The 25,269-nt window shown below is 42.5% G+C and overlaps 1 protein-coding gene across 4 annotated transcripts in view; it reads left to right on the plus strand.

Moving 5' to 3' along the window:
- The window catches only part of ipo13b (importin 13b), a 220,332-nt gene that overhangs the window by 152,857 nt on the left and 42,206 nt on the right, over positions 1-25,269 (plus strand). For 3 of the 4 annotated variants that reach the window (XM_085982981.1, XM_085982978.1, XM_085982979.1), the window contains 4 exons: positions 10,896-11,039; positions 11,209-11,289; positions 13,731-13,868; positions 22,018-22,114. In XM_085982981.1, coding sequence (XP_085839107.1) covers positions 10,896-11,039; positions 11,209-11,289; positions 13,731-13,868; positions 22,018-22,114 — 460 coding nt within the window. The remainder of the gene's footprint in view (positions 1-10,895; positions 11,040-11,208; positions 11,290-13,730; positions 13,869-22,017; positions 22,115-25,269) is intronic. The other variant, XM_085982980.1, reaches the window with a different exon arrangement.

A 25,269-nucleotide genomic window follows, 5' to 3' on the forward strand; every position in this document is an offset into this window, starting at 1 on the left:
CGGTCTCACCTTGGTCCTCAGAATTGGACCACGATGATTCCCAACACCAGTAGCACCAACAACAACACCAACCTCTGCAATCACCTGATGCTACACAGGGCATCCGCACCCGAGCACATTGCTGCCAGGGATGGCCTCATCATGGCCAGATTTACTTAACTTGATACTGTACATCCTGGCTGCCACATGATGCACCAGGTTGGCACCACCTCACACCAGCACCACAAAACATCCCTACAATGCCCAAGCCATTCCTTTCACACTCATCACCATTGTGGGGGTACCGTTATGTCTCACCATTCACTGCAACTCACTAAGCCACTTCCAAAGGTGCACACAAATCTGTCCAAGATTGAAGAGTGTTGAAAATAAAGATTTTTATGTTTGATACCACATTTACATAAACATTGCATAAAACACCCAAGTGGCTACCCTTGTGTATTGTTAGTTGGTATGATTGCACTAGGATGAGGGCGAGTGTGAGGGGTGGCTTGTGAGATGTGGAAGTGATAATGTAGATAGAGAGGGATGGGTGGAGGTGCAAGGTAAGTTGATGTGAGTAAGGATGTGCAGGAGTAGGGTAGGGAAGTCAGAATGATGGGGATGTGATGAGAGGCATAGCAGGATGCAGTTGAGTGTGGCTTTGTACTAACGTTTCCTGATCTAATGAGATCATTGAAACGTTTGTGGCACTGGACCCAGGTACTCTTGAACACATCCCTGCTTGTGACCTCCTCTGCAATCTGCAACCAGGCTGTCTTGGTCTCCTGGGGAGGTCTCTTCCACCCATCGGAAGGGAACAGAACCTCCCTGTGTGCTGTGACTCCCTCCAGAAGCAAATGGAGGGAGTCATCGGAGAGCCAGGGTGCAGCCCTCTGCCTTTGTGCAGTCATTCAGTGTTTGAAGCACTCCAATGCTGTCGTGCACTGACAGCACTATGTTAAATGTAAGAAATCACACAACACCAGGTTATAGTCCAACAACTTTATTTGAAATCACAAGCTTTCGGAGCGCTGCTCCTTCTTCAGGTGAAGTGGAGAAATGCATAAAGACACAGCTTATATAGTCAGAGAATCATGTCAGATGTTTACAGGTAACCTTTCCAACTGCCATTTATCGCACCTCGGCAGAGAGATAATCACAGCAGTCAAAGGTGTGAATGGTGTCCAAACAGGTCAGTCAGGGAAACATTACATCAAAGAACAATGAGGTGGGGTCACAAGGAGTCAAATATTGCAGATGCTGGGGTCTGTATGAAAAACAAAAAAACAGACAAAAAACATTTTTTTGGCTGGAAATCACAGCAGGTCCAGCCGCATCTGTGTAGAGAGAACAAGCCAATGTCGACTCGAGTCTGTTGGAAAGGCTACCTGTAAACATCTGACATGATTCTCTGACTATATAAGCTGTGTCTTTATGCATTTCTCCACTTCACCTGAAGAAGGAGCAGCGCTCCGAAAGCTTGTGATTTCAAATAAAGTTGTTGGACTATAACCTGGTGTTGTGTGATTTCTTATATTTGTCCACCCCAGTCCAACTCCGGCATCTCCACACCATGAGCACTATGTTAGATTAAACTTCAAATGTAATGTGGCCATGGTCCCTTTAAGGATCCCGCTGAAAATGTGTCATGAATGATGTCACCGGACCCGCTCCATCTCATTGGGCAGGGTAATGTGCTGGGCAGGCTTAGTAGGCCCCATTAAGCTAAGTTAATTTTCAACAGCGGGATGGAGCCAGCAGCGGGGTTGCAACCCGCCATGGACACCGGCCGCACCTGACCCGCCCAGGTAGGCAAAAATCCGGCCGTGGTCTTTTTAAAATTTTAATAAGGAATGCAAGAAGCATTGGATTGCTTATTTAATAACTCCCATTGTGTTACGTGAGCCATCTTTTCCCCCTCTTGCAACAGAAAAGACAACTGCATAATTAAATTTTGAGAAGTGTGGATGGTCTGGTCCCACATATTACTACATTCAAAGTGGACTACTAAAGTTGTGTAAGTATTTTACATAACTGTACAAGGACAAAAAAAATCACCTGTATGGAAATAATAACCCCTTGCTGCTCCTCATAGAATTATTTGAGGGGGTAACAGACAAGATAGGTGGGGGGGGGCGGGGGGTGGGGAGAGAATACAGTGGATGTAGTGTACATGGACTTTAGGAAAGCCTTTGACAAGGATCCGCGTGGGAGATTTAGATAAGATCAGGGAGTATGGAATTAGAGGAAGGATAGCAAACTGGGTTACGGATTAGATAGAAGGGAGAAAACAGAGAGGAGGAGTTAAGGTCAGTTTTTCCAGAATGGTTAGAAGTGGCTGGTGTTTCAGTTCTGGGGGCATTTCTGTTCACCGTGTATATCAATGATTTGGATAGAGGGCGTCGTATCTATGTTTGCAGATGATACCAAAGTAGGAGGTATAGCTAATTTTTTAGAAGACCAAAGGAAACTACAAAGGCATTTTAATAAGATGGAGGAATGGGTTTAAAAACTGGCAGATGGGATTCTGTGTCAGTAAGTGTAAGATGATGCATTTTTTGTTTTAAAAAAAATGCAGTAATTATACTTGATGGAAGTTGGTTCACTGCTTTGGAAGAGCAAAGTGACTTGGGGAGTACAGGTTCACAGGACATTAAAGACAGTACCTCAGGTTGATTAGACTGTAAAAAAGCTAATGGCATTCTAGATTTTGCCTCCATTGGTATAGAATATAAAAACCAAAAGTTAAAGTGGGCCTATATAAAACATTACGACTTCAGTTAGAGTACTGTATGTAGTATTGGACTCCACACTATTGGAAGAATATTGAGGCTTTCGAGGGGTGCGACACAGATTCACTAGGATGCCTGATAAGAGGAAGAACAAAAAAAGAAAGACTTGCAAAATTGGATCTCTTTTCATTAGAACAGTGCAGATATGGGACGATATAATAGAACAGTTGAAAATTATGAAAGGATGGGACAGAGCAGATAGAAGCAGACTCTTCAGTATTTGAAGGGTCAAGAACGAGGCATCACAGTACAAGATTAAATGTAAGTGATTTACAACTGAGGGTGGATAAACTTCTTCACACATGGTTGTGAGACTGGAATTCACTTCCAGGGTTAGTGGTTGAGGTAGAAACTCTGTCAAATTTCAAGATTAGATTGGATAGGTGGATCAAGGAAAGGGTTGAAGGGATATGGAAACAGAATGGGTAAAAATAATTAGAACTGTTTACTTGCATGGAGGGTAAACACTGGCATGGACAAGTTGGGCCAAATGGCCTGTTTCCATGTTGTACAACTTCTTTGTATTATCTATGTAATCAACTATGAATGTGCTCACTATAAAGGGACTGAATACAGCAGTAACTGAAGCAAGAAAAGTAACTGCAATTGCAACTAGCAATATTGCATTACATTACAAACACTGCATATGAAATCTATGACAAGTTTGCTACCTATTTAAATCTTAACAGGTTTCTTATAAATGGTAAAATAACTTTCTCATACTTTTTCATATTCCTATTACCTGTGTAAGATTGTATTTGACTCAATGATATACCTCAGGGTGTCGATGACTTTGAACCATTTGTGCTTTGCTAGTGCAGCTCATGATGTCATCTAAAACATTTGAAGTGTTAAAACCTTGAAACAACCTCCTAATTGTAACTCCTAACTATGGATTCTATATAATCTCCTGGAGAGTGATCACATCAGTTTATGTCTCAGCATAATTTACATGCTAATTAATACTGTTTCCTTTTCTTCATGCCCAAATTTGTTGAATTTTGGAAAGTAAGCCACCATAGTGATTTTTTAAATTAATGTAAAGTAATGTAATGAAGGAGTGTTTGTGTAATCTATTAAAATTCAGACTAAATTTTACCTGTTTGGATGCCCGCCATGCATTAAATATGATGTGCAATCTCTGATGAGAGAAAAGAAAGATAATGACCGAAGCTGCAATGCAGGTTCCATGCTGTTCAGAACACAGTTTGTTAAAAGCTAACTATAGCCTTGTGCTGAAAGTGTAATTACCAGTTACTGTACATCTTCATTCTTGGTATTTTTTTCACTGTTATTTAAAGTCTTCCCTTTATTTGTTGCCAGCTCTTTTTTTATAATACCAATTGATTGCTTCCTTTGATGAGTCCTCATTAACTGTACAGAAGAACTTCAGTTTGAAGACTGCACTTGTCAGAGTTGCCTCGTAATTTAATGGCAATAACTAGCGGGATATAGATTTACAAAGCGAAGAACTTGTCACTATAATGAGGGTTTTATTTATGGGTGCGTTATACGTGTGACTTTTCTTTTTGCAGAAGGCTGACAAACTTCTGATTTTCCTACAGTTAACGGGTAAGTCCTTTTGAGAGCAGAGGTGGCTAAGACAATTGATTTTTTTTTTTTTTTTTAAAGTGCCAACCTTTTAAACTGTTCAAAAAAGCTATTTATGATCTTGGCTCTTAAATATTAAATCACTAGTTCTTTCAGGAATTGGCAAATTTCAACTGATGTCTTAATTTTGAAATTAATGCACTTCTATTATAATTATTACATGTATAAGAATGCATTATATTCTGTTCATTGTTCTAAACTTAACAATTTCCATATTTAGCTCCAAAAGTACATTTACATTGAAGAAGTCACATTGAATTCAAAGCTGCAATTTCTGCTACCTTGAGCATCACTTTCAGCTCTTGCATTCAGTTTAACATCATGCTTTCAAAAAATTAAGGGTGGCAAATTTATTTAGGATAGGGTTTGTGAGCGAAGTTGAATTAACTTGGTGAAACCCCATTTTGCTGCTATACTTTGTTTTGGATCCCATCTATAGCTCCTATAAAAAGTTCGTACTCCATGCTGCTTATTTTCTGTAGCGCAAAACACAGCAACAAAGTTAAAAGATGTGATTTTATGAACGAGGGAGAGGTTTTTGAGCATCTGATCCTTGGAAATTGGTTTGGGAGAGGAGTGACATCTGGTTCCTAGCAATTGAGTTGGCATGGAGTAGTGTCTGATCCCTGGCAGTCACATTGGATGTAAGGGTAGTTCAGTAATCCTCAAGTGTGTATCTAGGGAATACAGGAAACTTTTTTTTATCCGGCACGGACGGGACCGACGTGGTGCCGGTTCATCAAAAATTCCGGATAACCGGAAGCTATAGTAAAAGATACGGAGCTAAGAGCTCCGTATAAAGCAACAAAGCTTCAGAACAATGGCCACAAGTTGCAAGCGTCTCTGTAGCTTAGCAACAGCTGCAGCCACACCCTTGCACAGCAACAAATGGGGGAAGGCAAGTAATAAAAGCTACCTGAACCTACTCCTGAATTTTGCCGCTTAACCGAGATTTCCGGTTATTTAGGTGCCGGTAAATCGAAAGTTTCCTGTACATTCATGTAGCTCGATGATGTAGGCAGGTTCGGACGCTGATTTTATGCTAATTCGATTTTGCAAATACCTGAAGTCAGGGATTCCGAAATACAAAAAGCAAAATAAGTAGGAATACTATTTGTTGCACGAGCTAGGAGATGTAATTCACATGGCTGACATAGTTTTCTGTCAAGTTAACAATTTGGTTAATAGCCCTCAATAAACTGCCTGGAGCTTGCACAGTTGGCTCTCCTAAAGGAATCTGACTAGACAGAGTTGTTTCCTGCCCTTCCACCCGCCCCCCCCCCCCCCCTCCCCGCCAGAAATGTTCTCTTATTAAAGTTCTTGTTCTTGCAATGAATATATTAAAACCTTGCATTTTTCTAGACTTCATGTCAGCTTTTTCCATTATAAATTTTTAGGTCCACACGTTTAGTGGCATCTGCCAATGTGAGTTTGTCGGGCTGTAATTTGACCTCCTACCCAGCTACTAAGCTATAGTGGTGACTGAATTATGTCTGTGCACCCAACTGCAATTGTCCCATGCCCTCTAACCCTGCTTCACCTGAAAATTATGCGTGGTCTTGACTCACCATGTTCAACGCCACATGACATTGACTGGTAATGTATTAAAACACTTGAGTTAGTAAAACTCTCACTCCCCCAGCCCATTGAAATCAATGGGTAATACTGTAATGGAGATGCCTATTCTTTCTTTCTCCAGAAGTGGCACTGTAACCTCTTCAGTCTACTACAACATAGGTAAAAACTGTAGGCCTAGAAATTGGATAAGGCTCAAACGGGCGGGGGCATCGCCCAGCACTATTTGCCTGCACTCGTTCAAAGTGGCGCAGGCAGCACACACAAATGTTTGGTGCAATGGCAAGCCCGCCAGAGAGCCTCTTGTCAGTGTCGAGGATCATGGAGGAGTCCGGCTCCAACACTGCACGGGGTTTTGCGCAGAGCTTGAAGCCCATGATTTCCAGGATGGACATGATGGGCAACTCCATGAGAGACCTTATGGACCCAGCCATGATGCTGGGTGTGATGGGCGATAACGCAGCTTCCATTGCAGCACAGGCGTAAGCGACCCAACAGTGCTGCAGTGGAAGCGCGGTCTCCTATCCTGCAGTCTCAGCTTACTGTCATGCAAGCTCAGACTGCTGCCATCGTGGCAGGGTTTACGAGTGTGGAAAGGGGCTTGCCGGGTGTCACAGCAGTCCAGCAATCTGTGCTCCAACAGATGGCTAGGAATGCTGAGACGCCGCCCCGGGGGAGTGGCAGTGGCTCCGTGGAGCAAGAACCTGCTGTCCTCTCTCAGGATGACAGCATTCCTACCCCACTCTGTCAGTGCCCTTGCTGCTGCTCCTCATCCAGCCAGCCCAGACTGCTGCCGTTCATGCCGAGGTAGTGCAGTCTACAGCTGGGCCTTCTAGGTCCACAGCTGGTCGGGATTGCCCAACAAGGCCATCTGCAGTCTCCCCTACTGAAAGTCAGCAGCCATGCTGCAGCCACTGGGTGAGCACTTTGTAGAAGCACTAGAGTAGGAAAGGGCACACGAGAAACAGACACTAAGGGAATGCACAAAGGTGATTAGTTGATTTGTTCTTTTGATTTGAATTTGATGAATTTATAAGTTATGTTTGGAATGTGTGTTTTGTGGTGGCTCTCATTTCAGCTTTGTGCCCAGGAGGACGCTGTGATGTTCCATGACAGAGGGATGGTAAGATGGGGAAGTGTTGAGCAATGGGGTTCTGGGGTTTCACTCACTGGGGCGGAGTCTAATGGAGGCGCTCACGGACAACCCGTCCGGAGTGGGGATATGCTGCCTACCACCACTCTTCGTCCTCCTTCCTCTCCTCCTCCTGAGGTGGTCATGGAACCCGTGGTGGCAAGGACTGCGTGTTCACGATGGCCAAGTTGAGGCATACAGCAGACCATCACGAAATGGGATACCTGCTCCGGCGTGTACTGGAGGGCAGTGGAACTGTTGCTTGAGCATGCCGAAGTTCTGCTTGATGACGTTCCTCGTGACAGCCACGAGTGGTGGGGTTGCGGAGGGGAATCATCAGCCAGGTGCAGAGCCCTTGTCTCTGAGCAACCACCCTCAGGTTTTACATGGTGGCTGGAAGATTGCTGGCACACCGGAATGGCGCAGGATGAAAACATCATGACTGCTGCCAGGATACCGGGCATTCACCATCATGATGCGCTGGGCGTGGTCGCACAACAACTGCACATTGAGTGGTAGCCTTTGCGGTTACAGAACATCTCAGGATTGGTATACAGCGCCCACAAAGCCACATGTGTGTAGTCAGTGGCACCCTGCACCATGGGGAAGCTCACTATCCTGGCAGAGCCACATGCGTGCTTGTCCTGCTTCTCTCTAGAGAAGACAAAGAAGTCCCATCTCCTGAGTACAGAGCCTCTGTGACCTCTTGGATGCAGCGATGGATGACGAACTGGGAAATGTTAGCTATGTCTCCTGCTGACTGGAAGGATCCGGTGGCGCAAAAATTGAGGGCCACTGGGAGAGCCGTCATCGCCCTGCTCTGAGGCTGCAGGTCTGGTTGCAGGATGTGGCAAAGTTCTGTGACCACCTCCTTGGTGAAGTGGAGCCTCCGAATACACTGTTCCTGGCTTGTGCGGATAGGAAAAGTGCTCTCTGAGGACCCCAGGTGGGTAAGGCCTCCTGCTGAGAGCCTTCCTGCCCCCCCCCCCCCCTCCTCCCTCTGCGAGCATCTTATCCCCTCCTTCGCTGCCTCTGCTCCCTCCCTGTCATACTTGAGCATGAGGGGGACTGAAAGTAGAGCCCCCATGATAGTGAACAAGTGGTGTGAGCAGAAGCATTTAAATGAGAAGCACCAACACTCCCTGTCACCTCAGCAACTTTAAATAATTTTATAAAGCTCCAAATTGTTGCACAAACGTACACAGAGCCAGTACAAATGAAAAAACAAATCGGCTGCAAGTTGTTCCCTTTAAATAGCGCTGTTGGGGGCTCCTTCCATGCTGCTGAACGCATGGTAAGCTCATCGTGATTAGGAGCGGCGACATCCAGAAGGCAGATCATGCGTTAAATCAGCATTGCACACTCATTGACGTCACGATCTACCTCATCAAATATGTGGTGCGAGCACAGGTAATGTCAATGTTACCGATCTCTAAAATGGCGGTTGCTGCAAGGCCCAGCAGAAGTGAGGCGTCCGCCATTTTTTTCAGCAAAACCAGCCTTAACGGCCGGTGCTAAACCCCAAAACTTCATGGCCATACTATTCCCTCTGCCACAAGACCATGTGAGAATCACTAGTATTTTTTAAATTTTCTCACCAATTATCTTCCCTCCTTTCCTGAATATATTGAGTCCTTGCTGGGTTAAGGCTCCACAGGTACCAGATGCTAAACAACTATCTCATCTGGGTGGCCATTATTCACGTCTGAGATATGACGTGTGTTGGTTTGACCAAGTAGGGTGTTACAGCCATGCTTGATTCTGTCCACACTGGTGTACTTCCAGTAGAGGCTTGCTGAATATCGATTTGGAAATGGGAACCCTGGCTCATTTCCTTCTCCCCACCCCATACCAAACACGGGTGCGGAGTCCACTTGTGACACCCACGAATCAGCTAATTAAATAAATGTTACAGAAATGGTAGAGAAGGAGAAAGTATTAATGAAATATGTAGAGCTTTTTGGATTATCAGTGTAGATATATTCATGTTTTCAAAAAAATATTGATTTATCTTTTAATTGGCTACTTAAAATATATATATATATTCAAACTCAACTTGTCAGAGGGACTGGATTTTTGTTAGAGAAAAACACCTGGGTGGCAAATTGTAGCTGAGGTAGGATTTGAAGCAACAGCCTCTGTGCAAACAATGCAGCTGTACCCTCTTCATCCCCTCATCCAGCAAATTTAATTGGGAGCTGTGCCAGCCACATTCATTACAATTCATTTCTTTGTACCTAACTAAAGTGTGAGGTGTACAGCAAGTGTGGAGATCATGATTGGTTACAAATGTATCCCCCACTGCTGTTGACAGCTTGAAAGTATCAGGTGAAATTGTAAGCATGTTGTTCAAATGAAGTGGAAATCTGTAGGCTTTTAATTCATTCAAGGCTCATTCATAATTTATTGGCAATTTAAAGTTTAACTTGATATTTGTAAATTAAAAATTGTTAACCTGGACAATTTTGAACAATGTGTGAAACTGAAAATGCTCTCCAAGTGACTGCCTGTGTAAGTGATAATTTATAGGCTATTTTTAAGTGGTAGAGAGAATGGATATTTATAACGGGGCTTTTTTAAGGGTGAGTTGTCAGGATGTGCACTCGGTAAGTGTGCTTCAACTGAGGACCACATACATATATGTAGGTGTATTTTGCCTCGTATGAATAAGTAAGTGGATCTCTCTTTAGTATCAATGTGTGTGTGTGTGTTGCAGGGAGGAAGAATGCACAGAAATGAATTATAGTCTGCTACCTCCTTGCACTAATGCACTGTAATAGCTTTCATTTGTACTTTTACAAAAATACAATCCTATGCAAATGGAATTAATATTCACGTAGCCTCTTGTGGGTGGGGATAATTATGTTGCATGGTAGCCTGGAATGACAACATTGAAAAACGAGATCTCACTAACACTTCCCCTGCAGAGTAAACAGGAACTCCATTAGCTAGTACAAAAAAATTGATGACTGGTACTTTTAATGTTAAATTGCCCGACTTGAAAGCGTTCTCACATTAAATGTGGGCTGTTTCCATTCTACCTGCATAAACTCTTTTTTCGGTAGGAGGGGTTGTTGACCTAAAATGGCTGGCTGCACAACCTCATCTTTGGTTGTGAATGCCCAAGGCAACTAAAGTAATTTTTTATCTTTGTCTACTGCACCCAAGATTTTTAATTTAAAATGTAAACCTAATCTTTCAAAATTGAGAAGCTGCTGGGGAAAGGTTCTTTACTTATGTCTATCCTTTAAAAAAAAAAAAAAATCACCATCTTTTTTCCTTCACTTCTTTGTCCGTTCTCTTATCTTCTGCTGCCTTTTCAGGGTCATGGACTTTCTTTGTGATTTTCCTCAATTTACATTTATTTTTTCCTGTATCTAGTTTTGTTGGCCACTGAGTAGGTATATTTTTTTAAATCTTTTTTTATAATCAGTTTGAATCTTTTTTCAGTAACTTGTATCCTTGTTGCACTATGTAAATTTTATACTGCTTCTTGAAATTTTTAAGTCTTTTCTTATGTAACTTGTGTAATAAAGTATTGCTAATTTTGTTTTATATAAAAGTAATTTGTTTCCAGTAAAAGTAATTATTTCAAGTTAATCACTCAGTCATTTTTCTTTGTATTAAATTTATTTATTTATGTACCTACCGTGATAATTATACTCATGTTAATTATTATGAATTGTTATGGCCATTATGAACACACTTAAGTTTTGATGCTGTAAGTATCGATCATTTAAGTTGCTCATAATTCTGTTCTGTTTTCATGCAATTATAGCTTTGTTTTTGACCTTCCCTTGCAGCCAAATCCATCAAATAAACTAGCAATAATACATATTTTGGGTCTGTTGTCCAATTTGTTTACCACATTGGATATCAGTCACCATGACGATGAGCCAGAAGGCACTGAAGCAAAGAAAAAACCCACCTTGCAAGGACCCAACCCTGTAAGTACTAGCAGTGGTACTAACATGGGATTCTCATGACTTGATCTTAGTCTTTTTAGAAATAGAATGCTGTTTATGTAGCCAGGGACATATTTGTGGGGGATTTTCTGTTTTATAAATTCAATTTGAGGTTCAAAAGCAACTATTAAAGGTCATGATTTGTCCACAGGTTGTGGTGGTCCTCCAACAGGTCTTCCAACTCATACAGAAAGTGTTGTCTAAATGGCTGAATGATGCTCAGGTTGTTGAGGTAAGGTAGATCGTTAAGAAAAGCTGGATTTGATGAAATGCATTTAGTTCTATGACTTGTTGATTTCATTTTTGAATTAAATTTGTCTTCCTTTTCATGTACACAGTGTGGCTTTTTAATGAAAATAAAATCAATTGGGGGACTGATTATTGTCTGATTCATGGTCATGTTTGTCACTAGCAATAACAGCAATTTACATTTATGTAGCACCTTTAATGTAGAAAAACATCCAAGTCAATTCAGAGGCATAATCAGAGAAAAACAGATGCCAAGACAAAGGAGGTATTAGAAGGGGTAACCAAAAGCTTGGTTAAAGAGGTGGGTTTTAAGGAGGTCCTTAAAGGAAGAGAGAGGTGAAAAAGCAGAGGGGTTTAAGGAGGAAATTCCCAAGCCTGGGTCGTAGACCGCTGAAGGCACAGCTGGCAATGTTTGGGTGAGTGATGAGGGGGATGCACAAAAGGCCAGAATCAGGGGAACACATAGTTAGGGGGGTTGTATGGCTGGAGAAGGATACCTTTTCGACCAATCTTTTGATTCACCCATCCTGATAGCTCTTCCTTTGGCTAAGCAGTCATTTCTTTTCCTGATTGCGCCTTTAAGTGCGGTGGGATTTTGTTAATGGTGCTACCTGTATATAAATGCAAGCTGATTTTCACATAGTTACTGAGGTAAACTATTCTCCTGTGGAAAGGTAGTGTGCTAAAGTGAACCAATTTCCACATAAGAACCGAGATTAAATCAGTGTTAGTTACCCTGGACATCTTTCATGCACCTGCGTTAGACATCTGCCAGAACTGCTCTAAAATCAACTAAGAGTAAAGTGTTCAACCAGTCAATTCAAGGTGTGGAAGGTGCATATAAGAGGGAATCCACATTAGTGGAAAAGATAAGTTGCCAATCTGCTCCCAAAAATTAAACTTTCCATATGTGGTATAAAAATTATAAAAGCAATTGTACCTCTTGTACAGTAAGGCTGTTCTCATTTACTCCCATCACATCATGCTATTGGCACAATGTGGGAGTACACTAATGTGTATTGCTATGGAGAGTAGTGATGAATGGATGTTTTTGGGCTGAAGGGATGTAAAAGTGGTGACCCTCAGGGTTGAGACCATTGCCCTTACATACATATAATAATCTGGACTTGGGAATGGGCGTATAATATCTCAATTTGCAGACGAGAGAAAAATAAGAAGCATGGTTAGCAGTGAAGAGGACTGTAAATAACTTTAGGGGAACATAGATTAGTAGCTTGGGTAAATAGAAGTCAGATGAAATTTAATGCAGAGAAATGTGAGGTTATACATTTTAGGAGGAAGAATAAAGAGAGGACCTATACACTAAATGGTAAAACTTTCAAAGGAGTCGAGGGACAGAGAGTTGTGGGGTGGGGGGGGGGGAGGTTAAACTCGCTGGGTGTAGAACCCACGGGACTGGGTGGGGCAGTGGTTTTACACACCGGCCAATATTACTCTCCATTGACTTCAGTGGAGAGTAAAATCGGACACGGTGCAAAACCAGCGTTGTACCTGATCCAGTCAGTTTCGCGAGGGGTGGGGTAGGTTAAAAATGCCCCCTTAGAGTTTCAGATGAACAACTCTTTAAAGTGGGAGGACAAGTTGATGAAGCTGTTGTTTAAAATACCATATGATTTTATAAATAGGGTTACATAAACGGAGGCAATGCTAACCGTATCTTAAATTATTGGTTATTGCCAAGAGGAGATCCGATGGAGGATTCAGAATTACGAAGGGGTGGTGGAATAACTGATTGGTGAGTCGGTAACTAGAGGGCATAAGTTTAAGATCACCACAAAGAGAACAAGGGGAGAGGGTAGGATACATTTCTTTTGCACAGAGAATTGTTAAAAATACCTTTTTTTTTAAAGGAAAGTGGATAAATATTTGAAAAAGAAAAAATTAAATGTGTATGGAGAAAGGGCAGGGCAGTGGTACTAAGTGGCTAGTGCAGAGAGCCGGCACAGGCAAGAAGAGCCGATTGGTCTCCTTCTGTGTTGTAAAATTCTTTTATTCTATTATGAAGACTCACTCTGACTTCACCACTTTGAGGTATTCCAGTTTCACTCGAGCATTCTACCGAAGCCATTCGTAGAAACAAGATGTTTATCTGCCATATTTGTGGTCAGATCGAAGGGACTGAGAACCCATGGCAGCAGCAGTATTGCAGAGGCCTTGATAGTGGGTCTCTAGCCCACTGTCTCAGGCAGCGAAGGCCATGATGTGCAATGCAGGGGATTTTAAGTGGGGGAGAACAAAAGCTAGAAAAGCCTCATTTTAAGACAAAGTCATACTTTATAAAAGCTGCTGTCAGAGTTAACCCCGAGCACGAGACCTACATTTGACTCCGATGAATAAAAAATAACTTAACTTATTTGAGCTTTTGCACTGTGATAATTGAGATTTCATTTTTTTTCTTTCAAGGCTGTTTGTGCAATCTTTGAAAAATCTGTGAAGACTCTTCTGGATGATTTTGCTCCCATGATTCCACAGCTTTCAGAAATGCTGGGTCAGATGTACAGTACCATCCCACAGGCATCTGCATTGGAACTAACACGACAGGTAGAATCCATGAATGTTACTTTTTTTTTTTTTTTTAAAGTTCTTCCATTGAACCAACTGAATGATCTTTGATCTTTGTTTTTTGTTCCACAATGGGAGGAAAGTCTAATTTTTTACTGAGTTTTTAACACAATTTCACTTTCCTCTAAGTGGATTTCTGATGGCGTACAGACTGCCAAACCTATCCTGGCCATATAAAGTACTTGTGAAATAACAGTATAAAGTCATGAAATAACTAACCAGTATGTGGATGAAATCTACCAGCTAGGCATAGCTTCAATCCCTGGTCTGTAGTGGGTTGTGTAATTACAACTGGGTAGCAATAGGCACTTAAGATTAGACTGTCTTGAGCTAGGGAGGAGCAAAAGTCAATCAAGGTTCCAACTCCTAATCACTATTCAGTCGCCTGCTGAAAACTGCATCTATGCAATTTGGGTGAGCACAGAATCAGGCTCAACTGTGATGATCCCACTGTCTAAGAACCCAGCAGAATGGCCACTTGGGAGAGATATTGGATAGCCAGTTCCCATAAAGCTATACCCCAGCATGAGCAGTATTTTCAGGAAAGGCGGGGAGAAAACCTGAAATATGATTTATTGTCACCAGCTTTTTGAATGGATTATTGTTAAACCCAACTGGGTTCACAGGCTATTCATTCAATATAGATTTTCTATCCAGCATGCATCCATAAGATGGTACTCCATGGGTCCTTTTTGCACCTCAAATCTCAAACATAAGTTTCCAAAAGGCAAAAAGTTGTGATTGGCTCAAATATCACTGTTTGCTGATGAACTCAGTGATCCCATTAACTAACTATGACCTGACCAAAAGAGGAGGAATGGTTGTTTCCAGGAAGTGATTCTGTGCTTTTGGAGGGAGCAGTGGGTAAATGGTGTACTTGATTGCACCATGATGGGCTTGATTGACAATGCTGTTTTCTCATCCTTGTGTGATGTTTGTATGATCTAGTTCAGACTTGGTATAAGAAACCTCTAGAGGAAACCAGTGAAGATAGAGGGAGAGATTGAAAGCTATCCCAGAAGTGCACACAGAGAGAAAAGGAGAGACTTGTGCAGAGAGAAAGAATGCAATCCAAGACACGGGAAACTGCAAGAGTCATAGAGGCTGACAGACGGGGGGGAAAGAGGCATGTAGAAAGACAGGGAGACAAGGGCCCAGAAATTCCGTTCGCAGGCCTCCCGCGGGCGGAGGTCTGCGAGCTGGAAAAATCTGTGCCTAGACCGGAGTGCTCTTGGGAGGTGCAGAGTTCCGTTGCTGGGCCTCTTCAAACTGCCGGTGTGCAGGGCCCACGTATCCCAGAGGCGCAGGCGGTTCGCAGCGTCCCTGGGATCATGTGGGCCATGGGGAGCCAATCAGAGAAGGGAATCTCCCTTCATACATTTGACAGGAAGACCTGTCAAATATATGAATAGAGATCACCCCCAAAACATAGTAAAACTTTAAATAATTTTTTTTCTTAATCACATTTTTAAAATGACTTTAAATTACAATAAATTAAGTATTTTAAATAAATTTTATTTTTTGAAAAGAATAATTAAAGTTTTTAACGGGGCTAAAAATAAACTTACCTTCCTTTTAAAGTATTTTTAAATGATAAATCAGTGGAAACTTTTAAAAAACCTTTTTCAACTCTTATCTTGGTAAGAGCAGGCCTTACACCTGCTTCTACCAGGCGCAAGAATTGTAAGTGCTTTCTGTGGGCGGAGGGTCTCCAAAAAAAGGAACACTCCACCCGCAGGGTCCCTGCTCCCGGGCAGGCGGAGGATCTGTCGAGAGCTTTCTTGACAGATCGGAAATGCCGGTTTCCAGCGCATGCCTGAAACCGGCATTTCCGTTGGCCCTACGGGTGAGTACACAGCGCGTACACACCCGTAGGGATCAGAATTTCTGCCTCATTGAATTAGAATGAAAATGAGAGTTCTGTGCATTTTATTTTTTTTTAATTGCAATTTTACCTCCAAATGCACTTTTGGGGTTGGGGGGCGTGGAGCTAATAACATTTCAATCTGAGAATCATTTTGCATCCTAAGGAATTGAGAGAAAGAAAGATTTATATTATTGCGTAATGGATTTAATTGAAAACTCCCTTGAGATGTACATTTTAAGTAGACCTCTATTTCAAAGCAAAACTAAGTTATATTTCTCAAAAATGGTTGCTGACATAACAAATCTATTTTAATTTTCTTTCAGTACAGTTTCTTCAAAACTTAACTCTGTGCAATAATGGCCCTGAAATTAGGATCGGGAGCTTGCCGCGTGTGCAAGCCCCCGATGTGCACTCACCCTGCGCGCCGACATCTGAAGCCCGGGCCTGCTTGCATTTCCTGTCACTGGCCCGGTTCAGATGTCGGCGCGCTGTGCTTACCTGATCCAGCGGCGTAGTTAGTGCGATGTGCCGGCTGGGATCAGGTGAGCACTGTGCAGCCAATCAGGGGACGGGAAACTCATTCATGAGTTTGACAGTAAGAGCTGTCAAACTCATGAAAACTCCTGGCCCCAAAACACTACTTAAACCTGAAAGAAAATTTAAAAAAACATTGCACTACTTAAATGAACAATAAAGAACTCTGAAAAACTATTTTAAACAATAATTTTTAAATTTGAAAAAAAAATTATATAAAAAATCGGGGCTAAAACTAAACTTACCTTACTGTAAATTCTTTAAAAATAACAAACCTGTGGGGGGGAAAAAAATTCTCAATTGTACTAAAAGCCCACTAACCTGAAAAACTAAGTACTTACGTGTGGTTTTTCAATGCATAAAGACCGGAGGCCTTTACACACGCGCAACTCTGGGGGGGGGAAAGGAATTTCACTGCGCACGCGCTGTCTGTGCAGGCGCGCGCATTCTGCCTCTTAACCTCTTGGGTCAGAGGACAGGAAATGCCGGTTTTCAGCACATACGCTGTGCATGCTGAAAACCGGCAATTCCTCCGGGCACACGCATGAGTACCCCGTCCATACTCGCGTGTTGTGCCCGGAATTACTGGGCCATTATAGCAACATTACAAAACAAAATGCTTGTGTATTTTTCCAAGGAATGAAGTGGCATATCTGCAGAAAGTTGCTTTGTGCTCCTGCCATTTATCTCCGATCTGCTGGGTGCATTACTGGAGAGAAAACTATCTCCATGCAGCTAATATTGCAGTGTGACATTGACCTTGAAGAGTAGGACTAACAAGTTTAGTGTCTTGCCTTAGATATTTACTAAGGATGTGGATGCTGACAAAATATTGGTAGAAGTGGAAAAGGTAGAAGCAATGGAAGGGGTGAAAATTGATAGAAAGGATGTTCTAGAAAGGCTGGGTATGCTTAGAGTGGACAAGTCGCCTGGTCCAGATGGCTTGCATCCCAGGTTGCTAAGGGAATTGGGGGAGGAGATAGCAGAAGGGCTTGCCATAATTTTCCAATCTTCCCTAGATGCGGGGGAGGTGCCCGAGGATTGGAAAGTGGCAAATGTGACACCATTGTTCAAGAAAGGGTGTAAGGACAATCCTAGTAACTGCAGGCCGGTCAGTTTAACATCAGTGGTGGGTAAAGTTTTAGAAACAATAATCAAGGAAAAAATTAACGGGCATTTGAAGAGGTTTAAGCTAATTAAGGAGAGCCAACACTGGTTTGTAAAAGGAAGATCGTGTTTGACTAATCTAATTGAATTTTTTGATGAAGCAACTGAGAGGATTGATGAAGGGAATGTAATGGCTGTTGTCGACATGGATTTTCGGAAGGCGATTGACAAAGTACCGCATAGAAGGCTGGTTAACAAAATTGAGGCTCATGGAATAGATGGGTCAATAGGTGGATAAGGAATTGGCTTAAGGACAGAAAACAGCAAGTTGTGGTAAATGGCTTGTTTTCAGACTGGAGGATGGTAGACAGTGGCGTTCCCCAAGGGTCAGTGCTAGGGCCACTGCTTTTTTTGATATATATAAATGACTTGGATATTGAAATGAGTAGAATTTCTAAATTTGCCGATGACACCAAACTTGGGGGTGTGGCAAACAGTGATGATATCAAATCAACTGCAACAGGACATAGAAAGGCTAGCAGAATGGGTAGACAAGTGGCAGATGGAATTTAATACAGAGAAGTATGAGGTGATGCATTTTGGCAGAAGGAACAGGGAGAGGTAATATACACTTAATGGCACAGTTTTAAAGAGTGTGCAGGGACAGTGGGACCTGGGAGTTAATGTGCATAGGTCCCTGAAGGTGGCAGGACATATTGGGCCAGAAATTCCAGGCCAGAAGCGTGAGTACGGTCGGCTTACTCACGCTTCTGGCCGTTGGAAATGCCGGCGTTCAGCATGAACAGCGCATGCGGGGAACGCCGGCATTTCCAGACCTCGAGCGCGTGCGACTGCACAGGCAGCGCTTGCGCAGTGAACTTCGTGGATTTCATTCATGAAATCCGTGAGGGTAAGTCCTTAGAAGTTACACTTGAAAAAAGCAAGTGTAAAGTTGTTCATTGGCTGCGGAGGAAGATATATTTTATCGTGGAGCTTTTGAAATGCAATATTTTTGTTTGGGAAAGGGAGGGAAGTTATTTTAAGAAATTTTAAGTAAGTTTTAAAGTTTAAATTTTTTTTTTTAAAAAGGGTTTTCAGAACGGTAGGTAGAAGGAGCAATTGTGGCTGTGTGAATGGAATGTGAGAATGAGTTATGTATGTATGTCCACATATATTCCTTTACGTATATGTATGTATGTTTTATATTCCTTTACTAATGTGTATGAATGTATGTTTTTAATTATGATTTTCCAATAAGTTACTTTCTCTGAAAGTCATAATTAAATAATACATTCATACACATAAATAAAGGAATATATACATAACACGCAAAGGAATATATACAGACATACATACTTTCAGAAGCTCCACGATAAGAAATATCTTCCTCCACAGCCTGTGGAGCAACTGTACCCATGCTTTTTTCATGTGTAAGTTGTAATGACTGGACCTCACTGAAAGCATTAATGAAAGCGGCGAATTATACTGCGCACGCGCTGCCTGTGCAGTCGCACGCGTTCTGCCTCTGAACCCCTTCGTTCAGAGGACAGGAAATGCCGGTTTTCCCCACATGCACTGTGAATGCTGAAAACCGGCATTTTATCCGGCCAGATGCGTAAGTACCCCGACCGTACTAGCGCATTTGGAAGGGAATTACTGGGCCAACATTTTACATGTCAATAAAATAAAAAATTTAACAATTGCACGACTTGCCCCCTCGCATCTGCGACTGAGGGCCCAAGGAGGTGCATTGCGCAAGAGGTCATCATCGTACGTATCCTCACACTGTTCCCTTTGGGGAACTGTATGAAGTGGTGGAAGGATTTATGGCCGTGATTAACGCTCATTCCGTGACCGTAACCATCTTTGAACCAGCCATTAGGGTGGTTAGTCCTATGGCGGGAGGGTTTTACGGGCGCCCACAACCCATCTGAGGGGGGGGGGGGCCACTAACGCCCACAGACGCAAGTATCCCGCTGGATGTCCACCCAGAATTTAAAGTTGGAGCTCCGACTCCACTTGCCGGGACTGTCTGGAGTGGGGTTCAAAACCCTACTCCTTCTGGCCCAGCGGCGGGGATGCTTACTGCTACGCAAAAGGCCCACTCCACACAAAAGGTGACACCCATACGTTTCCTGCGCCTTTTCCCTCCCCGTGACTGGAGCCCTATGCTGCCATTTCACGTTGCTAATTGGATTGGGCCTTTGTCATAGCGGTAGGATCCCCGCCGCTGGGCCAGATCAGGGTAGGGTTTCGAACCCCGCTCCAGACAGTCCCGGCAAGTGGAGTCGGAGCTCCGGCTCTAAATTCTGGGTTGACATCCAATGGGATATTTGCGTCCGTGGGTGTGGGTGGCCCCCCCTCATTGTATAGCTTGTGGGAGCCCGTAAAACCCTCCCGCCATAGGACTAACCGCCCTAATGGCTGGTTCAAAGATGGTCACGGTCACGGAATGAGTGTTAATCATGGCCATAAATCCTTCCACCACTTCATACAGTTCCCCAAAGGGAACAGTGTGAAGACACGTATGACGACGACATTGCTAAATAAATAAATGGAATTTAAAAAATTCTTTTAGGGCTTTTAAAAGTCTTTAAATTGCTTTAATTCTCTTTATTTTGAGTAATCTGAAGTAGTTTTAATGTAAACATTTTAAAAAGTTTATAAAAGTTACCAAAATCTTCAAAAAACTCCCAAAAACCTATTTAAACTGCTGCTTTGCATGTAAAAATCCTTAGCAGCTTGACAGAAACATTGGGGGCGTGTCCAGTGAAACTGAGACCTCAAGGGGCGTGTCTCACTTACACTGCACGCTCCTGGCTTCGCGCTGGCTGCACTCCTGGGCGGCGTGACGTCATACGCTGCCCGGGAATGTGCTTTCTATTTCTGCAAGTTCAGGCGTCCCAGAAGCTGATCGGCACGAGCGCGGGGTTAGTGCAAATACGGGGCTTGCACGCGCTGCAAGCCCCGTTCTGGAATTTCTGGGCCATTGAGAGAGTGGTTAACAAAGCATATGGGATCTTGGGCTTCATAAATAGAGGTATTGAGTACAAAAGTAGAGAAGTTATGCTGAACCTTTATAAAGCGCTGGTTAGGCCACAACTGGAGTATTGCATCTAGTTCTGGTCAACTCACTTTAGGAAGGATGTGAAGGCCCTTGAGAGGGTGCAGAGGAGATTTACCAGAATGGTTCTGGGGTTGGGGGATCTTAGCTACAAGGACAGGTTAGAGAAGCTGGATTTGTTTTCATTAGAGCAAAGGAGGTTGAGGGGTGATTTGATAGAGGTGTACAAGATTATGACTGGTTTGGATAGGCTAGACGGGGAAAGGCTGTCCCCACTAGTTGATGGTACAAGGACTAGGGGACACAGATTTAAGGTTTTGGGCAAGAGATACAGGGGGGATGTGAGGAAAAACTTTTTTACACAGCGAGTGGTGGTGACCTGGAATTCGCTGCCGACGGAAGTTGTGGAAGCGGAGACACTCAATGTTTTCAAGGAGAGACTGGATAGGCACTTGAGGGAAATAAACTTGCGGGGGAATGGGACTGACTGGATTGCTCTACAGAGAGCCGGCACGGACTCGATGGGCCGAATGGCCTCCTTCTGTGCCGTTATGACTATATTCTCTTGGGTACAGAAGCATTAGCCATCCCATAAGTGGGCTGAGCATCTTGTGTGTGCCCATACCACCCAATATCTAACTATATGATTGCAAACTCAGGGGTGTAACATTAGAAGCTCCTTGTGATCTGAACCAGATATTTGTGTCCTTGTGCTCCTTTAATCTCTTTGAAGGCGAACTGAGAAAACACTTGGTTAGATGGGCCAGATACAAATCATTTAAACTGCTGTGAGTAAACATAGAGCGACAATTCTGAAGGGATTCACTTAACAACAACAATAACAATTTACATTTATATAGCACCTTTAACATAGTAAAATACCCTAAGGCGCTTCACAGGAACGTTATCAAAAAAAAGGAGAGGTGGAGAGGCTTTGGGCGGGAACTTCAGAGCCTAGGGCCCAAGCAACTGAAGGCACAACCGCCAATGGTGGAGCGATTAAAAACAGAGCTGCACATTGAGCCCAGAATTGAAGGAGTGCCGAGATCTTGGAGGATTGTAGGGCTGGAGGAGGTTACAGTGATGAGATGGGGCAATGCCATGTATTCACATGATGCACTTCGCTTTAAAAATCCAACATTTAAAAGTAACTTTTTTCTTCCAATACTTTTTGTGGGGAAAAATGCTCAAAAAAATCCCAAAACATGACCAGTATAATTGGATTCATTTCCCCTATGGAATATGCTGGCAGCTGAAAAAATTACGCCATGTTTGTACGAAATCTACACCTCTGGTACAGCTGGGGTAATGTAGATATCTGCAAAACAGGGACTCTTTGTTGATGTAATCCATCCTATTTTAACACACATAATATGCTGGAATTGCTCCAGATTGATATTCACAAAGTCACTTCTCCACTGTGGTAGCTGAAGTTTTCTTCCAGTTTGAGGTTGGTGATGGTTCTCATGGAATTTGTCTTTCTTTGATCCTTTTTAAAAATTTTGACAATGTGACTCTACCTATGTAAAATTTATTTGGGTTGTTGTCTTTTTCAGCTGGTGCATATATTTGCCAATGATCCAACGCATTTTGTCCCAGTAAAGGCTCTGTTCCTTCTTGTTACGTCTGTGACCCTCTCAATTTTCCAACAAGGTAGGCGACCATACTTATAAATGTGGATCATTTGGGAATCCTGATGTGTACTGCCAAATCTTATTTTATATTTGTGTGAATCATGATGATCAAGCTAGTGGTTTTCCAATATGGGTTTCCTGATTCTTACAATATTCAGTGAGTTTTGTGCAGCCCTGCATTCCTGCCAGAATCAAAGAAATAAAACTCTCCACATCTAATTAGCGATGAAAAGTGACTTTTACATATTCGATGCAGATAATAAAATGTCTGGCTGCTGGAAAACCACCTGTGCTGGCCACATGCTATGACCCTAATTTGTGACCTTGGATTTCCGATAATCTTTGCTGATAGACAACGGAATGTGGATAAGAGGAGAAGCTGATTTACGCTGTCGGCAATTTCCCCATGTGATGAATTGGTCATTTCTGTGTGCATGGAGAGAAGGGTTGAAATGTGTGAAAGCGAGCAGATTCTTTTCAAGATGATTACAGGGTCAGTCACTCTATGGTACTATTGTGCACCCCTGTTCCGCTGATTGCCATCTGCGCAGGTTGTGAAGCGGGCTGCCTATGGGTGAAAAATTAAGTTTATTCCCCTTCTTAAAAAAATTCAAATGGACTGAGATGAACATTAAAAGATAATTTTCAATTGAAAGGATAATTGGAAATATGGGAGTGAAAAAGGGAAAATTGGAAGGAAATAGTGTGGAAAGAAGAAAGATGAAGGATTATTAAATAATTGTAAGGAAAACAATTGATTTACAGATTGGGTAGAGTTTCCGCTTTGGGCGCAATAGGCAATCCGGGCACCAATTGTGCTCGAAATTGCACTGGTTTTTCAAAGTGAAGCTTTCGTTCAGGTTTCTGCTCAAACTCATTTGCATAATCACAAATTTAAAATCACAAACTTAGAACCAGTGCAATCAGCAGTGTTTTAGAATGTAATTGTGTTTGTCCCTTTGCAGTAAAAAATATTCCTTGATGTATTTAAGAATGGTAACTTGGTGCAGTTTTATTAATACAGCTGAAAAATGGGCTTATCACAAAAATAAACATTTTTTAATAGAGTATCTAGTCTAGCACCTATGAGTAACCTGATTTTGAATAACTGAAAATGGCTTTAAAAAACTATAAAGAACCGTTTACTAGTTTCATTGGTGTACACTAGTCTGTTTCTTAGTAAGGATGGGCACTGGTGCCTTTGCACCTTATTTAAAAAAAAAAAGGTTTAATTTGAAGAGTCTCTTCGAAGGCCTGCAACAGACGCAATTGGCAGAAACTCGCCACGCTCATTAATTCAATCCGGGGGCGTGGGCAATTTTGTGGCCGGCTTCTAGATTGATGTTTTTTAAAACCAGCGCAAAAGATTGCGGAAACTTGCTTTGTGCTGGAAGTAACTTGCACTTGAGATTCCTCGATCTTTTACGCCGGTTTTGCAGATTGTGCTGAACGAGTGCAACCTAGCTTAAACTCTACCCCTAATATTTAGGAGTCCTGTTAGTCTAAACGGCTTTCCGTGGTCACTTCAGCCTGTACAACACAAATATTCAAATTACACGGCTGTAAAGGTTATGATATGTTGGAAATTTGGCTCATTTTTAGGCTTGAAAGGGTTAGGTTATTTAAAAAACCATAACCCTTTTTTAAAAAAGTAAATTGTTAGAAAGAATTATATTTAGTTGTTTCTTTACGCTTTTGTTAAAGATTTTGCTGATGGTGTTATTGGGGAAACTGTCTTCAGCTCATTTTCATTGTTGAATGGAATCATTGAAACACTCTGGCTGCAAAGTAATTAAGTGTTCTTCTGTTGCTTTTATACTTTATCTTTCGCTTGGTGTCTCAACACGATTTTCATAGGAATTGTCTGACAGAAAAGACCCACGGTCTATCTAGTTTGCCTTCCATCATCCTGGCAGTCGTATGGGTATAACAATAATGGAGTTGTTGACCAATCATGGCAATCAATCTCGTATCAATTAATCTACAACATACCCAGAAATGAGGCATGGTAAACCCGCCACAGGTGGAAAGTTTTGAGAACCATAACTCCAAAATCTCCTGTTCCTCCCTTGCATGCTGCACTTACCATATTTCATGTCTCAAAATACCCAAATCATCACTTTCTGCTTCCACCATCTTCCTAAGGAGCTTGTTCCATAGATTTACCGCTCTCTCACTGAAATAATGTTTCCGCAGATTAGTTTTGTATTTACCCCATTCAAGCTCAGGTCATGTCCTCTGGTTCTATGTTCTGGACAAAATGAAACAGTTTGTCATGGTCTACATTATCTAGTCCCTTTTAGAATCCTAAAAACATCAATCATATCACACCTCAACCTTCTCCTTTGCAATGAAATAATGCCCAATTCATGCAATCGCTTTAATAAGCCAATCCCTCCATCCCTACAAGCATTCTGGTTGCCCCCTTCTATATCCTCACGATAGCTACAATATCATTTTTGTACTGCAGCAACCAGAATTGTACACCGTATTGTAAGTGCGGTCGCACCAATGATTTATAAAAGTGGCAGGATTACCCCACTATTTCTACTCAATATTGACTTTTTATTTCTCACTACCACCAAGAATTGTTGCGATATATTCCAATTTATTGTCAGTAAGGTCATCATAAGGTCAGAAGTGGGGATGTTCGCTGATGATTGCACACTGTTCAGCACCATTCAAGACTCGTCAGATACTGATGCAGTCCGTGTCCATATGCAGCAAGACCTGGACAACATTCAGACTTGGGCTGACAAGTGGCAAGTAACATTCGCACCACACAAGTGCCAGGCAATGACCATCTCTAACAAGCGAGACTCTAACCATCTCCCCTTGACATTCAATGGCATTACCATCGCTGAATCCCCCACTAACATCCTGGGGGTTACCATTGATCAGAAACTGAACTGGACCAGCCATATAAATACTGTGGCTACAAGAGCAGGCCAGAGGCTGGGAATTCTGCGGCGAGTGTCTCACCTCCTGACTCCCCAAAGCCTTTCCACCATCTACAAGGCACAAGTCAGGAGTGTGATGGAATACTCTCCACTTGCCTGGATGAGTGCAGCTCCAACAACACTCCAGAAGCTCGACACCATTCAGGATAAAGCAGCCCGCTTGATTGGCACTCCATCCACCTTCAACATTCACTCCCTCCACCACCGGTGCACT

The sequence above is a fragment of the Somniosus microcephalus genome, chromosome 3 (assembly GCF_052327205.1).
Source record: "Somniosus microcephalus isolate GS21.2 chromosome 3, FLI_Smic_1.0, whole genome shotgun sequence".
Lineage (NCBI taxonomy): Eukaryota > Metazoa > Chordata > Chondrichthyes > Squaliformes > Somniosidae > Somniosus > Somniosus microcephalus.